Source organism: Mixophyes fleayi, chromosome 2 (assembly GCF_038048845.1).
Source record: "Mixophyes fleayi isolate aMixFle1 chromosome 2, aMixFle1.hap1, whole genome shotgun sequence".
NCBI classification, from domain to species: domain Eukaryota; kingdom Metazoa; phylum Chordata; class Amphibia; order Anura; family Limnodynastidae; genus Mixophyes; species Mixophyes fleayi.
In genome coordinates, this window is record NC_134403.1 from 230,360,747 (window position 1) to 230,378,640 (window position 17,894).

A 17,894-nucleotide genomic window follows, 5' to 3' on the forward strand; every position below is an offset into this window, starting at 1 on the left:
AGAATCACAGCACAACAACAAATCGTCCACATATTGAATTAGAACAGACCCATTGCTGGAAAGATTGTAAACAGTCATGCAAGGCTTGAGAGAAATTACTGGGGCTGTCAATGAACACCTGGGGAAGTCTGGTCCATGTATACTGCACTCCCCTGTAGGAGAATGCAAATAGGTATTGGCAGTCAGGGTGAAGAGGGACTGAGAAGAAAGCAGAACATAGATCAATGACAGTAAAATGACTAGCAGACGGTGTAATCTGCATGAGGATGATAGCTGCATTGGGCACTACGGGGAATTGGCTCTCAACCACTTTATTAATTCCCCTTAAGTCCTGGACTAATCTATAGCCCCTCCTCCCACTCTTCTTCACATGGAAAATGTGACTATTTGCTGTGCTGGATGTACGATTTAAAATCCCTTGTTGCAACAGCTTCTCAATAACAGCCTATACCTCTAGTTCCACCTCCGGTTTTAATGGATACTGTGGGATTTTTGGAGCTATCCTACCACTTCTTAGATTTACCATCACAGGAGCTACGTTTGCCATTAATCCAGTGTCCTGTCCATCTCTGGTCCATAGGGAACCCGGTATTTCCAGCAACATCCCCTTTACTTGAGATGGACTTTGTTCTATAACGGTAGAGTGCAACATCAACCTTTGAGGGGTGTCCAAAATATCCTGTACCTCATGCACGACCTTCTCTGGTATATCTAGGAATACACTATCTGGGGTACAGTATATGACACATCCCATTTTACATAACAGGTCTCTTCCCAGCAAGTTAGTAGGAGCTGCTGCAGCCAAGAGAAACGAATGCTTGGTATGCAGGGGCCCGATAGTAACTTCTGTGGGTTTAGTTAAAGGATAATGTAACACTCTTCCTGTTACCCCCATAGCTGGAATAGTTTTACTGGTCACCTGTAGATTGAAAGGAGAGGTTATCACAGATCTGGCCACCCCTGTATCTATAAGAAAAGTTTGTTTCCTACCAGCTATGTCAACTATCATTGTTGGTTCTTCTCTTAGACTCTCAGTTAACCTCACTGGCTGTAGACTACAGGTATGACCTGACCCCTAGCGTTGACTATCGCTTTCCCACGCAGCATTTGCTGCTATTACATGCACGTGTAGATGTGAGTCTTCTAGTCTATGTGAATTCTTCTTTGGAGGATATTTATGTGACCCACCCCTATGTGTATTGAGTCTTTCCTTTCTACAATCTCTCATGAAATGTCCTTCTTCGTTACAGTTGAAACACCTGATTATTTTATGTTTCTTCTTATGTGGGTTGTATGCTGGTGGTCATGTATGCATTCCCTCTAGAGGCTGTTTACTTACCATCATTAACCTATAACTTTTCTCTTCCTTTTTCCTAAAAAGGTTTTTTGTCATGCTCCACAGCAGACTCTCTAAGAGAATCTACTGTGATGCCTCTTCAATTATGTAATGTGGTTTGTACCCTCGTCTTTAAATTTTCCCTAAGGCCATCCATTAATACCCCTACAGCTACCTCTCTGTATGTGGGTCCTCACATGTTTGATATTCCAGTGAACCGTGCTATCGCTGTTAAAACTCTAGTGAAGTAATCTGATGCTGTTTCACTATCTTTCTGTTTAATGGTGAAAATTTCACTCCAATTTTCTACTACTGAAAAATAGATGGCTAAATGTGTGACAATTTGTTCTATATTCTCTTGATTAACCTCACCTGTCAAGGTGTCATCTTCCTCTAACGAACAATCTTTAATAAATTTTTGTATGTTAGTATTGGGAGGAAGACACGCCCTTAACACTACACACCAATCCTTATTGGTTGGTTCGTGTGCATTTCCTAAGTCTTTAACAAACTTCTGACACTTAGCCAACTCTTTTCTAGGATCTGGGAATTCAGTCATAATGGAACGTAATTCTGATCTAGTCCAGGGACAATGCATTGTAACATTTCTTAAAGGAACTAAACCATCCTTGTCCGCCTTCCCATTGGGAACTGATTTTGTGCGGACTGGATACGTACCCACTGGTTCACTGTCTGCAGAAGTAACTACAGGATTTGCTATTTCAGTACTTTGGATGTTATCCCTCCTAGTGGTCACACTACTCTCACCTATCTCGGCCATTGTCTCCTTTCCATACTTACGCTGAACCTCTAGCATATTAACAGCATGGGCAATGGCTGAAATTACAGGGGGTTCATCCTCTTCTTCAGAAACACTTGCTTTAAACTGACTTAAAACAGGATATAACTTAGCAATTTCCTTTTTTCATTTTTAATAACGGCTGTACTTACACCTCCCGCCACATAGGGTGGCGGGGGCGCGCTTGTGCCGAGTTCGCCACTCTTCTCAATGGGTACTTCCGTTGTGCGCGCACTTTTCACCACGCCTACTTTCGCTGTGCATTCGCTGCTCTGCCACATGTTGCCTTCCATTTGCCACAATTTTAAACAATCATTATGTTTATTTCTCACTTTTGTTGACTTAATCATCAACCACACTTTATCTTTTACATTATTCAGTACCTCTGAATTAAAACTTCCTGTTGTTGGGAAAGGCCTAACACAATCCTTGTTCATCTTGACCCACGTGTCGCAATAAACCGTTGCGTATTCACCATATTTCTTACACATAAGAAACCTCGCTGAACCAATAGGCATTTCCTTAGGCAGTACACTGGCCATCTCTAGCGTATGCTTAGCACCCATGTTGAACAGTACTAATATATATGTGGACCACAAATATACCGCAATACTTTGTCTCTTCCACAAACACTTTCAACCCTGTTGCTACAATCAATCTACCGCTAGAGATCTCTAATGGCCGTGGACATATTTCCGCTAGCTGCGTCCACTCGCTTCTTCTCGGACCAGGCGAGGACCCCTAACACAGAAATATCACTGTGGGTCCCAGGGCTATCAGCTCCTCGATACCCCGGCTCTGCCACAAAAATCTGTTGAGTTTATTATCGCTGGTAGCGCAAAGTCGATACAATCAACCTGCCTTTCCAGTATAATTCCTCCAAGCTGCTCTCCCAATTTACACTCACAGTTGTCCTTACCGTGCGGTCAAATCGCACCGCCTACTAATACTAATTATCAGTAAACCATGCGATCTATTGGGCGCACTTGGCGAAAACCTCCTAGTTTTCACCTTTGGTATATCTGCCTAATATACCGTTTACCAGTTGGGCACCTGCCTCGTCAGACAGCAACTGACACTCTATTCAACAATAGATCACAACTTTAGTGTATATAAATCACAAAATCACACAACATACACAGAAAATCAACCAAATTCTCAACAATAGTAATAACGTTTCAGAGGCTTTCACAAGTGATTATATTATGCGTATATAACAACTATCAAAACGATTGTTTAACAACGTGGCAAATCTACCGGAAGTTCACATACGCTAAGCAGGAAGTACACATACGCTAAGCAATGCAATACAGTTAAAGCGCAATATGACAATAAAAAGAAACAGATTTCTGTTTTGTCCCTAGATTCAAGTTAGCGCACCTTAGATAATGCAAAACGGACATTCGGTTTCACAACACAGAGTAAAATTCAGGTTTTGAACACATTGTGTTCTTACCCGTATATGACGCGTCTCCACCCTTTGTTGCGGAACCGAAATCCGTTGGTTTTGCGTATCGTCCGGCAACGAAACCTCCGCCGCGAGCCCCCAAATTGTTATGCACATTTTGTCGCTATCCAATAACGATTGTCAAATCTCGATTTTTGTTTCCAACGCACAAATATTTATTCTCAAAAAGTAGCAGAATAATTCAAGTGAAATAATAATAAGTACAGCCGTTACTTATCGCAGACGCTCTGGATCCAGTGAACAGTCATTCAGGTCTGAAGTCTGTGGTCAATATGACTGAACACTAGATGAAAGCTACTGCTTATATGCAAACAGAAATACAGTAAAACAATGCAGATGGTATGGCTTGCTTCTATTGGTCCAGGCTTCAGGAAGGTCCAGGGGGTTGCAGATCAAAGGTTAGTTCAAACTAAAGAATCTAAAGGTGGGGGTCATCTCTCCAGGTGATGTGCTCCTTTGTTCCCGCCAAGACTCCAGTTACAACTAGTCCATTAGCATTTTATAGTCAGCATCATATTAAAGGTTTATTCCCTAACATCAATAACTAGAGTATGCACTGTGCGATCTCTTCGCCGAATGCACCGGACAGCTGTTGATGTGAAGGGGATTAATATGATATCAGACATGACACATTTCCTTTAACCTGAAACATATGTATCACTAATATGCATATAACTTATAATATTACACATAAACACTACTATATTTCGACATAAATAAATATGTGTTGCAACTACGATTAATGTGTACTATTTACGAATGTGTGTGTTTGTGCGAATGTATACAAAAGTGTAAAAAAATTTATTGCCACGTGTTGCAGCTGTATACGCCCTTCCACGCCGTAGCGTGCTCTACGCATAATTTCAGACAAAGACAATCAAGTTTGCTCGATATTAATTGAAATTACTTTATCCAATTTGCTGACTTTGACAATATATATATATATATATATATATATATACCCTATTTGCTGGCGTATAAGACTACTTTTTTGCCCTGAAACACATGCCTCCAAGTGGGGGGGTCGTCTTATACACCGGGTCCAGTATTGCGCGGTATCCAGTGCGGCCGCGGCGGGTCGTCAGCGTGGCTGCGGCAAGCATCAGCAGCGATACAGGGGTGCCAGCCTTTTCGGCGTGACCGGCCCGTTCTGCTGACAGGGAGCAGGGACCAATCCAATCAGGCTTTGTATACAGCCAACAGCCAACCACAGTACTGCACCATTGTACAGTACAATACAGCATAGAAAATGTCCAGCAGTCAAACCCCTATCAACCCTATCATGGCACCAGCAAAAAGAAAGAAATATGATGCAAGTTTTAAACTTAAAGTTGTAAACTTAGCCATGGAACATAATAATTGTGCTGCTGCAAGACAATATGGAGTAACAGAAAAGATGGTTCGGGACTGGAAATCAAATGAAAAGCATTAAAGATTATGCCAAGGGGTAAGTGTGCACTTGCTCTCTCCCTCTATTTGTTATCTTCCTTCTATCATTGACTAGTGAATTACGTTTAATAAACTTGCAATGTTTTATGTTTACTGTACATGTTTGATAACATACAGCCTTGTGACAGTTTTTCTGCATGTCATAGGCATTCGAATATAAATTAACATGTTGAAATCAAATCTGATGTTCTTTTACGTTTTATTTGGTGTGTGGAAGGTGTGCGGAAGAGGGGGTAGTCTTATACGGCGAGTATATAACAAACTCTATATTTTGAGTGGAAATGTTGGGGGTCGTCTTATACGCCCAGTCGTCTTATACGCCGGCAAATACGGTATATATATATATATATATATATATATAATGTATATATATTAGGGATGCTCACTGACCCCCGTGTTTTGGTTTTGGATCTGGATTACCTTCGGGTTTTGGTTTGGGTTTTGCCAAAACCGCCCTTTTTTTAAATTGCTAAAATATGCTAAAATCACATAATTTTGCTATTTTTTTTTATCCTACATTATTATTAACCTCACTAACACTAATCTAAAGTCATTTGCAGTCAATTTTGAGCACCTCACATCTCACAATATTATTTTCATACACTTTCAAACAAAGATTGCAGCAGTTCTTGCCAGTGATAAGAAAAAGGCCATTGTCATGCCTGGGCATAAGACCAAAAATCCACCTCTTATGTGTGGAATTATTTTTACACAAATCCTGACAACAGTTGTCTAGCCAATTGTAGCGTTTTTAAAGCCACACTCAGTAGAGGTAGGGACTTAATCCATTTAGAATCCTCATCCATGTTACGGCATTTGAAGCAAGTTCATGGAAAGCTGTTGGGAAAATCAGAAACTTATGTTAAAAAAATAACAACAAGCAGTCCAGCATCATCTACCTCCCTTCTCTCATCTAGATCCCAGCACCTGCAATCTACACCCCCAACACCTTCATCATCAATATCCTCACAAGTGATGGGAGTTAGTCCTGCAACCAAGTTGCTAAGGCTAGATGACTCCTCCACTAACCATGATTTCTCTGAAGAATTATTGAACGTTAGTCCCGCTGCTGCTGCTGCTGGGGGTGGATCTTCAGCCCAGAATACTACTAGTAGTTAACAAAAATTGACCGTTAAACAATCCTTTGCTAGAGGAAGAAAGTAAGAAAGCGGTCACCCAGTCGCAAAGCTGATCATAGACACCATGGGGACTATGCTGGTATTAGATCTTTGTCCAATGTCCACTATTAATGCAGCTGGTTTTAGACAGTTGCTTGAGGTCTTCTGTCCCTATTACAAAATTCCATCACAACATCATTTTACTAGAAAAGCTATTCCTCACCTCTACCAGAAGGTTCGTAAAAATGTAATTATTGGACTACAAAATGCCATTCTACCCACTGTACACTTATCCACAGATATGGGGACGAGCAGAACTGGGCAAACTAAAGATTATATGACTGTGACAGCCCACTGGGTTGGTGATTTGCCTTCACCAGCAGGAACAGCAGCAGCATGTACCCAAGTACGTCACATTTTTCAGAGGCAGGCTACACTGTGTATCAGCGGCTTCACTAAGAGGCAGACAGCTGACAACCTGTTACAAAAAGTAAGGGATGTCATTTCAACATGACTAATGCTGCTTGGACTTTCCTGAGGATATGTGATTTCTGATAACGACACCAATATTGTTAGAGCATTACAGCGGGGGGGGGGGGGGGGAAGGGGGGGAATTCCATCACATTTCTTGTTTTGCTCACACAATCAACTTGGTGTTACAGAACTTTTAATAAATGACAATGACATGCAGGAGATGCTGTTTGTGTCCCGAATTTTTTTTTCAGGATTCTGCAACAGCATGTAGGAGAATGCAGCAGCTGCAAGAAGACTAGAAATCTAGGGGAATGTACTTTAGTCCAGCGAAGTAGTCACCTGTGAAGAGAGTGCAGACACGGTTAGCTTGAGTCATGTGATTTCCTTAATTATACTTTTTTTGAGAAGCAGCTAGAGAAATTGAAGGAAGAAATAAAGCTAAGCAAATCCGCTAACTATATTGTAATTGTAGATGTAGGACTTAATTTGCTTTGCCAGGATCCAAGAGCTATCAACATCTTGTAGTGACGTCTACTCCTTCAGTTTCTCTGGCAACTGCTTCTCGGGAGCAACTTAGCTTTCCCAAGACACCCAGTGGTGATGCAGATGAGTCAGCACAACATTTTGACATTTTGCACTGCTGTAAAAGAATTGCCCAAAAATCGTGACAGCTCAGCCATAAAATTAACTACAAATTCCATGAGGAAGGCCATTGTGGGCAATTACATCAAAGTACACAGACATCTATGATGGTGGATTCCAGCTGGGATGAATTAGTATTGTTTGAGGAAGATGTACACAATGTTGAGGGTGAATATGATGACAGTGTAGATTGCATCAGGTGCTGAAATCTAGTTAAGAGAAGGAAGCTACCTGATGCTGGTATGCCTGGTAATATTTTGGGTAGAAGGGCATGTTTGCAATTTTATGTTTTTTTACAGTAAACTTTCACCTTTTTAGAGAGGTTTTTTTTCCTTAAAAAGGTGCAAGCTTTTTATTTACATTTTTGTTTCCCTGACTTAAAAACACTATGCATTTGAACATAGGCTTTAGCACATGAGGTAGAGGGATTAGTATCATCGTGACTGAGACTGGAGAGTGACAACAACAATGTCACCCCTCCTGTTTCTGTATGAGCTATGGCACAGTACAATGTCACTGGAGACTTTTAAGAACACTAACAGCCTTATTATTACAATTTCTGTTTCAGCACTGAACCCTGCCACCTGTTTCTGAGTGAGCGATGGTACAATAAAATGTAACTGCAGCTTGAAAAATGGGATAAGCTATATATCTCTTGGCTCGGCCGCATGGCGGTGGTAAAAATGAATCTCTTGCCACGAATTCTTTATTTGTTTCAAACCCTACCTGTTCGAGTACCCTCTCTGGCGCTACAGACCCTCCAGAAGCAAATTACTAGATTTGTTTGGGCAGGCAAACGACCCAGAGTAAGAGCCTGCACGCTCTTCCGACGAAATTCAGAAGGGGGGGTGGGCCTCCCAAACATCTCTAAATACTATAATGCTGCACACCTAACCCAGCTAGTCTTATTTCACTCTCCATCTTCCACTAGGCTCTGGGTAGACATTGAGGCTACTTTTTTGCAATTACTCTCGCCCTATACACTGCTTTGGATATCAATCAAACATAGACCACCACTCCCGTTACTCTTATCCACCACCCGTTTCTCCCTCCAGATGTGGGACTACAGTACCCGCACGTTTCAGCTAATAAAAACCCAGAAGCTATGTTCCCACTGTGGAACAATCCAGCTTTTCCACCAGGGCAACAACACTCCTCTTTTCACCACTGGTCCCGACAAGGTCTAAGATTTATTACTGACATAGCGCCCACGCAGATATTCCCTGAATTTGCGGACTTACAACGACGATATGGCATTCCCCATGACCGTTTCTATCAATACCTTCAGTTGAGACACTTATATCAATCGCTCCCAACGCTTAAGCTTATATACCAACGTACACCTTTAGAAACTTTTTGCAGACGTAAATCCCTTCCTACTGGTCTAATATCTACTTTTTACAGTATCATGGTGGCATTTCGTCAACCTGCCAAAGATCGTTACGAGCTGAAATGGGAAGAAGACCTTGGCGTCGAGCTAGAGATAGAGGAATGGGCTAAGATTAGGTCACGAGTCGCTAGGAGCTCTATCTGTGTCCGTACCAAGGAGAACTCATATAAGCTCTTATATAGATGGTATTTGGTCCCAACCCGCTTGAAAGCCATATATCCTGACTCCTCTGGTCAATGCTGGAGACTATGTGGGCAGGAAGGCTCATTCCAACATGTTTGGTGGTCCTGTCCGAGACTTGTGGAATTCTGGCGGAAAATTCACAATTTAATTAATAGAGTCACCGCAGTAAAACTCCCCCCCTGCCCCTCATATTCACTATTGCATAGGCCTATACCGGATGTTAACAAATATACTATGGCGCTCATAGGCCATATACTTAATGCGGCTAAATGCGCAATAGCAGCAAATCGGAAACATCCAGAACCCCCATCGCTGCCTGAAATCATCAATAGAACATGGCAGACATATAGCTGTGAACACATTACAAGCATCCTCAATGACCGTCCCAATAAATTTCGTGCGATTTGGGATCCTTGGCTCGCCTCCTATGGTTCAGAACAACCAAGGCCTGATTAGAATGGAAACTATTAGATATAGAGTTAGAAGATGTGCAACATATGGTAGATACACGTAATACATCTAGATGCCAAGTCAGGTGCCCCTTTCCCTTCTCCCTCTTACCACACTAACATTGCCTCCTTTCCTCTCCCTCTTTCCTTCCCCTGCCCCTGTTCCCTGCTTTCTCTCTTTTCTTTCCCTTTCTATGTTTTTACTTTGATTGACAAAGTTCACATTGTTCTTTTCATCTGCAAGGTACTTGTTGTTTGATCAATGTAACTTAAACTTTACACTGTTTTGAAAACGGAAAAATCTCCTTAATAAAATATGTTTAAAAAAAAAAAAAAAAAATGTAACTGCAGATTTAGACCAAGCCAGGCAGGCCTATAATTTCTATTTCAGCAATTACAATTAGCAATGGAGCTCTTCTCTTTGGGTGTTACCTATATAATGCAGTAGAATTTGCCTGCAAACTCTACAGACAAGCCTGCTTGTCTTATTCTTCATCAATGACTCTTCGCAATGGAGCACTCATCTTTAGGTATATATTAGACACTACACTTAGTAGTGCAAATTAAGAAAAAAAAGCCTGCAAGACTGGTATATTAGGATTTCAGCAATGACACATTCAGCAATGGAGCTTTCTCTAACACTGCTACCACCCTCCTCTTTCTCTTCTATCACTTTGCCTGCCAAACTGCTCTATACTCTGTCCTACCCCTTCTCTGTCCCTCTCTCAAATGGCGCTAGATTGCGGTGGAGGGCAGTATTCATAGATTCCAAACTCGCGAGATCCGACAACATCACAATGACGTTTTGCCTCGTTTTGGAATCCGAATAGGCGTGAGAGTACCGAGCCAACTCGGCTCGGTACTCGGAACCCCAAAGTTCGGGTGGATTCGGTTTTCAAGAAACCGAGTCCGCCCATCTCTAATAAATATGTATGTATGTATGTATGTATATATATATATATATATATATATATATATATATATATATGACACCCAAAAAGTTCTTTAAGCTAACCAGCGCTTAGTAAAAGTGACCACAGTGAATCATATAATAAATTTATACTTAAATGTAATAGGCAGCTCCCCAGTCAATCAACACCTGTCTGCAAGTGTTAGACCTAAGAGATAAAATACAAAGAGACAGGGGGCGCCACACATAGTGTATTATCAGTGATAAAAAATATAGAGGTATCTCCAACGATAAGAAAACCCCTTGGGGTTTTCTTATCGTTGGAGATACCTCTATATTTTTTATCACTGATAATACACTATGTGTGGCGCCCCCTGTCTCTTTGTGTGTGTATATATATATATATATATATATATATATATATATATTTATGTGCATATATATATTTATATGTGTATATATATATATTTATGTGTGTATATATATATGTATGTGTATATATATATATATGTATGTGTATATATATGTATATATATATATATATATATATATATATATATATATACATATATATATATATAATAATGTTTGCGTGTTAGATTTTCTTTCAAATGCATTATGTATTTGAAAAATATTTACATGGTGAGTGCATTGAAGAACTTATCAACTACTTATTAATGAGACATAAGTTTTCTTCAATAAAAAGAATGTTTCAAGTCTTTTTTTCTGGAACTATCTAGTTTTGATCCTTGATAATAATACTCAGCTACAGATATAATTGTTTATTTTATATTTTAGCTGTATAGAGAGCATCAAATTGTTTATAACTGTTTTACTGTAAATATTAAACCAGTTTGAATGGTTATTTATCAAGTGCACTTTTAGTGGTGGGGGGAGTAATTACTTTTATGTTTTTTAAATTAGAAAGAAAAATCTCACACAATAAAAATATAGTTGCCAAATATTATTGTAATTAAACAAACAAAATCCATTAGCTATCAGATGTAATGCCACTACTAGAGCAGCCACAGTTAATGGTTCAAAAAGAGAAAATGAGTCTGATTAAACATCTCATGTAAATAGTCCAGAAAAGAAAGGTATTACACTTATTGATCAACATCACTCATCAGACTCACAAGATGTGTAGGACATCAATGGATAAATAGAATGTGAATCCTCTCCCCAAGTTCCAAAACATGCAACAAAAAATCTGATCCCTTTTAGCATGTGTGCGGCTCTGAACTTAAATTGCCCCAACTGTCAGAATAAGCTCTGTGGAGGACAGACAGTACTCAAGTTTTCAACACCTCTGGCAGTAACATTGATGCACAGCACAGAAAAAAATCTACAATACAGCAAAAAATATATTGCGTTTTCAGTATGATAAAATTTACTTAGATTAAAAAGCTAATTACTAAATTAAAAAATGTAATTTAGTAATTCTTTTTCTGTTTGCAGTAAATGCCCAGAAGGAACATGTGATGGCTGCATATTTCACTTTCTGTGGGAGACAGAACAGGCTTGCCCTCTTTGTACTGTCCATGACTACCATATCATCACAAGTGTGTGCCAACATGGCATCCAGGTATTTCAAGAATCGTAGAACTGACTTATCAATTATCATTACCTGTTTAACTTTAGGTATGAACTGATTTCTGCAGAACAGCTACCATTAACCATTAACTCTGAATTAGACTTTAGCCATTTGCAGACTTGCCAAATTTCTTTTTTACTGTGTTAATTCTGTAGTTATCATTATATCAAATTTCTGTAGCGCATTTTGATTGTGTTAAATTGGTGTGGCCCTCAACAGTTAATTTGCAATAGCAACAGTTAAATGCCATTACAGCAAAAGTGATTTTATATATATATATAAATATATATATATATATATATATATATATATATATATATATATATATATATATATATATATATATATAAAATCATATATTTATCTAAATAATAGATAATTAATTAAAAACAACGACCAATTGTGTAGATAAATAGTTACATTTTAAAAAAACGGCAGTGTCAGTGGGCAAACCCCTAGGTTATAAATAGACCTTGCGTCTTTCATATTTCATTATGCAGAGTGTGTTCCTGCATACAGTAACTAAGTTTTCACCGTCTGTGATTTTTTTTGCAAAGCCGGTTCCAGTGGTTTGTTTGGGGTTCTTCAAGGTTCAAGAAAAGAAGATTTCTTTTCCTTCACCAGTTGAATATTTTTTGTTTTTTGGTTAATTTTTATGGACTACTCAAGAATCGTGAATGCATTTTTTTTTGGACAGCTGCAAATCCTGGAATGTATTGGGTTTTATTATGGACACAGGCCTATTGGATTAACAGCTTACAAGATAGAATCTCTTACAGATGAAAAACAAAGATGTTGGTAAGTATATCAGATTTTCTTTTATTAGTAATAAAATTATATGGTATGAACCAGGAGTGTGGTTTATTTAAATTTGTTAAATTTTATGTTGTGACATTATATGGCTCAGCGAGCCCTAAGTGTCAGGGCATGCTGGCACTTGTGGTTCTACAAGCACCAGCATGCCTAGACTGTCAATGGCAGCCTGGGCTTGTTGGGACCTGGGACTCAAATAGTGTTCAATTATTCACCTTATTATCCCACACCCACCGCCCAGGGGAGTGGGAAATGCCTTAGTGCTTTCAACACTGGGCTGGGTATCCCTTTTTTTTGTGGACCGACCCCAACTCCCCAGCACACATGTGACTCTTTGAGCTTTGAAATGTGGCTCCTGGCCAGGAGCATCAACAAGTATAGTTGTCTAGGTGCCGACAGGGGTAGATTGGAAAATATTCAGCTGCTAGACTGATTGAGAGCAGCCGCGTCTTGTGACTTCCTCTGAACAATGCAGAGAGGCCACAGTGTCACAGACAATCCAATCAGGGAAGGAGGAGGAGAGATTGTAGTGTACTCTTCCTCATTCCTCTGTGCAGGCAAGTACGGGGGGCATGAAAGGTCTAATGATATGTAAAGAGGCTGATGGGCATGTAAGGCCATGTGATGACATTTGGGGAGATATGATGGAATGTGTATAGGTCTTTACACATGATTGGCATGTATGAAGTATATGGGAGGTCTGATAGCATGTATGGGGAATTTGGGAAGATCTAATGACACGTGGGGAAGTCTGATGGCATTTAAGGGGCATGTGGTGAAATCTAGTGGCACGTGAATTAACCCTAGTCTGTATCTGGCTGTCTGTGTGTGTGCATGTTAGGGAATTTAGACTGTAAGCTCCAATGTGGCAGGGACTGATTTGAATGAGTTCTCTGCACAGCGCTGCGGAATCAGTGCGCTATATAAATAAATGGTGAAGATATATGTATATATATGTGTGCGTATGTGTGTGTACATATATATATATATATATATATATATATATATATTTATATATATATATATCTATATATATATATATTGATAGATATTACAATTAACTTGTACATTGGAGAAGTAAATTTGATCTCCTTAAATAATTAACCCAGACAACTAATATGCCTCAAGTGAAACAAATGATTGATATAGTGCGCCCAGATATTTTACAACACATTGTCTGTTTATTCACTTGCACCTTTGTTTGTTATATTTCGCTGTTTTTATTATATTGTTTTTAATATTAGGTTATTAAAAGTTACATTTTAATTACATTTATGGCATTCCACTAGTATCTATTTGGTTGATACATACAAAGGAGTAAGCTGTGCATCATTTTGTTCAAACCTCTTGTTTTCTCTAAAAAAAAAAAATAACTGCCTATGACCGCCAGAGTATGCTGGCACTTGTAGGGATAACTGGCAGATCCAAGGGGGGGCAATCAGGGCAATCCTTAGCCCCCCTAGCAGCAAACCTTAAAATTGCTGCTGATAGTTCTGATCATTGGTTGGCCCTGCCCCCTTCCTTCCCAATCAGCATGAAGGAGGGACTTGGCTATGCAAAAACGGAAACTTTTCAAACGGAAACTCGCAGCTTGATACATTTACCCCTAGGTCTGCAATGGTAGGGCCTGCTGGGACATGAAGTTCCACAAACAAAAAGAATATTTAACACACTGATTGTATGAATCCTTTATTAAAGGTAATAGATACACACCCAAATCCCTTATCCTCTACTGTTTTTTCCTCCAAATTCATAGTGCATCTTCTGTTCTTCTATCCTGTAATAATCCAATAATAATCCAATTGGGGGTTCAAAAACAAAACTATCATAGACGCTGAGAACCTGTACCTAGTGGAGCTGTAAAACAGAGCCTTTCTGCAAATAGCTAGAGTAGCTTGCCTGGATTACCTGGACTACGAGAAAATTGCCCTGATTGGTTATTTATGTATTGACCCTTCATGGCTTATGAAGCTCTTTCAAGTGTTTTCATAGACACAAACTAGGGAAGACACTTTTTTAAACTAGAAAACTTACTCTAAATGGGCTGCATCTCTAGTGTCCAAATATGAGCGTATTAAATGTTATTATGCACTCATTATTTCCGAAGATTCTCCCTCTCTATTTCTAGATACTTGAAGCTTGATTGCATACTTGCATATATTCATTTCTGCTATTAAGTCATACCTTCTTCAGTTGTTTTACACATAAATAACATACACACCACACTAAAGTTTCTGTATCAATGCTGTATAACTAACTATATGCCATAAAAAAACAGCAATTACAGTGCCAAAACTCAATATAGGTGATATGGTACTAATGTCCAGTATACATCAGAACAAGTTTGTAGTCCCGGAGACGCACCATTCATGGTGTTAACCAAGGATTGGGTTGGCTACCAGGTGAACAACTGTGTGCTACCTCTGGGAGCAGATCTGGGGGTAAATGTATTAATCTTCGGATTCTTGAACTCCCACGAGTTCGGCGTTTTCAGCGCTTAAATTTAAAGCAGCGCTGCCTTGTAAAGGGAGACTTCCTTTTTGCTGTTCCTGAATGAAGAAAACAGTTACCCTCACTGTGTTTTGGTGTACACTAGCTGGATATCTTGTGCACAACTCATGCTAAGTCCCCATCCACCCACTTTGCTTCAAATCTAAATTCATGGTTGCTTAATCTCCTCCCATTTTTAGGTCAATCAGTCAGAAAGGATGCCAAAGCAGCATGCAAGGCACTTAAACAAGTATGGCCTAAGTTGGGATTTGAACCTGAGCCACACCCATGAACTCACAAACCATTTGTCTGTTAGTACACTGAGCCATCTGTTATTTTGTTTTACTACAGAGACCTTTTTCTATTTCTTCCATTTACCTACTGCATTGTTATGTTCATATTGTCGCTACCAATAAATATTGTCCAATACGATTATTGTGGCTCCAACTCACAAAGAGATTTAATAGGAAAAGATAGCAGGATTACAGCAAACCATAATGATGCATAAGAAGGTATCACAAATTATAGGAAAATATAACCAAATACATTACACTTGCGCCCCCTCGGCCCAGTTCCAGTTTCAGTCTTGATGTCTGCAGTCAAAAAAGTTTTAATACTGTCCCAGGGACTTGCTTATATACAGTTTGAGTTAGCAAAAAACCAGTGATGATATCACAATGTACGCAAAGATAACTAAGGTCTTCCTTTATTGGTCTAGGAGTCAAGTCAGTCCAGTACAATGCAGATCATAGGTCAGTTCAAAGGATTCCTCTCCAAAGGAGAGGGCAGCTCACTCCAACAGCTAAGCACATGTAGGGCTAGATTTACTAAGCTGCGGGTTTGAAAAAGTGGGGATGTTGCCTATAGCAACCAATCAGATTCTAGCTGTCATTTTGTAGAAGGTACTAAATAAATGAAAGCTAGAATCTGATTGGTTGCTATAGGCAACATCCCCACTTTTTCAAACCCGCAGCTTAGTAAATCTAGCCCGTAGTGTCTGGCGGAACCAACGTAATCCAATTTAAACCAACCTATAAACATGTGCTGCCTACAGTATTATAGAGTATCAATCTTATTTTATTCATAACTAGCAATCTCTAGGTTTGATCACTACTCTGTTGACATTGGATTTCTACTGGTGAAATGAGGTATGATAGAAAACCAAACACCATACATTTCTTAAGACTTGAACCATAAATAACTTTAATGTAAATTTATCTTTATATAAATAACCTTACTAATAAAATGATGCGAGTTAAAACTTTATTAAATGTGTACTATTTACAAATGTAAAGTGTAAATGTGAGTATGCGTGTCATTTTCCCATTCAATTGCGTCATTTGACGTGGCATACTAATCGCAATCGCACAGGAAATATTAATTAATTAGCCTACTTCATCCAATTATTTGACTTCCACAGCATACTTCACAATACATAGAATTGTAAAATAAAGCAATATAAACCCCGTCCACTCACTTTGAGGTAAAGTTTTATGCATGCTCACTTAAGCTCCTCCCCTTTTAGCTTTTCTTACAGAGAAGATTTCTGGCAACAGACATCCTTCACAGTGCTAGGTTGTTCTGCTGCCGGCTTTTATAGCAAGGTTGCCGGAAATCTTCTCTAAGTATTTTACTTAGTTGTAATAAAGACATGTAGTAAAGATGGACTAAGTAAAATACAGAGCGAAGATTTCCGGCAACCTTGCTATACAAGCCGGCAGCAGAACAACCTGGCACTGTGAAGGATGTCTGTTGCCAGAAATCTTCTCTGTAAGTATTTTACATAATCTATATTTTCTACATGTCTATGTTACAACTATTGCCATTTTCAGATAGCTATCATTCTTGTCTGTGTTTCTGTCATCGCTATTATATCTACCACCACATTTTATAATAACAGAATAAACATTTAACATGGCTATATGTAAAATAATAAGTAATGTCACTCCGGAAAAATATATCCTTCCTTTGGTGAGCAGTGATATTACATAAAAGTGGATGATTAGTTGATGGAAATACCATGACATGACATAATTAAATACACATACAAACAACTTGTTTACATACAACCTGAATGATATAAGTAATAATGTAAAATACAAAGGAATATTACTACACCTCAGAGTTCCATACATATACTGTACTTTGTGGTTTGTGCTTTTTTGTGGTCAGTTAACTCCTAAAATTTATGTATAGAGAAATCATCATCAGAATTCATCATCCCCTCATAATCTTCTGTTGCGATAAAAATCTTAATACAGGAAAGGGTCCATCTACAGGCTGCAATTTATGTTCCAGATCTACTGATTATGTTCCAGCACTTACTGATTTATTCCACCAATTACTTGCTTTTTAAAATTACTCAGTTAATTATAGACAAGACAAGAAATGCACAGGTATACTGTACCAACATGCATACACAGAATACAAAACATAAAAGCATACATGTGTACAGACATTCAAAAGTCACAGTGTTAATAAAGACACAAACATGCATACATACAGAAACCGCATATTTGCCAACTATCCCAGGAAAGTCCGGAGGACTTCCAAATTCCGAGTAGGTTTTCTGGACTCACGGGACAGCAGACCATTCTTCTGCATCCTGATGGGGCCCTAATGACTTGATTAAAAAGTATTCACCTGGCTGGTCCACCAGCATGGTAGAGCATTTCAAACAAGTCAGAGATGAGCTTATAGAGAGAGCCACAAATATGGTGAATTCTATGCAGCACAGGTAATTGTACAGAGGTGGAAGAAATATGAAACTACAACCAAA

General features: G+C 39.0%; 1 protein-coding gene across 5 annotated transcripts in view; it reads left to right on the forward strand.

The window, feature by feature from the left end:
* Positions 1-17,894, forward strand: part of ELAPOR1 (endosome-lysosome associated apoptosis and autophagy regulator 1) — a 298,128-nt gene that overhangs the window by 275,454 nt on the left and 4,780 nt on the right. For 3 of the 5 annotated variants that reach the window (XM_075195584.1, XM_075195587.1, XM_075195586.1), the window contains 2 exons: positions 11,677-11,803; positions 15,316-15,426. The exons of 1 other annotated variant lie outside the window; for it this stretch is intronic. In XM_075195584.1, the coding sequence (XP_075051685.1) occupies positions 11,677-11,803; positions 15,316-15,426 (238 nt within the window). The remainder of the gene's footprint in view (positions 1-11,676; positions 11,804-15,315; positions 15,427-17,894) is intronic. One more of the 5 variants, XM_075195585.1, reaches the window with a different exon arrangement.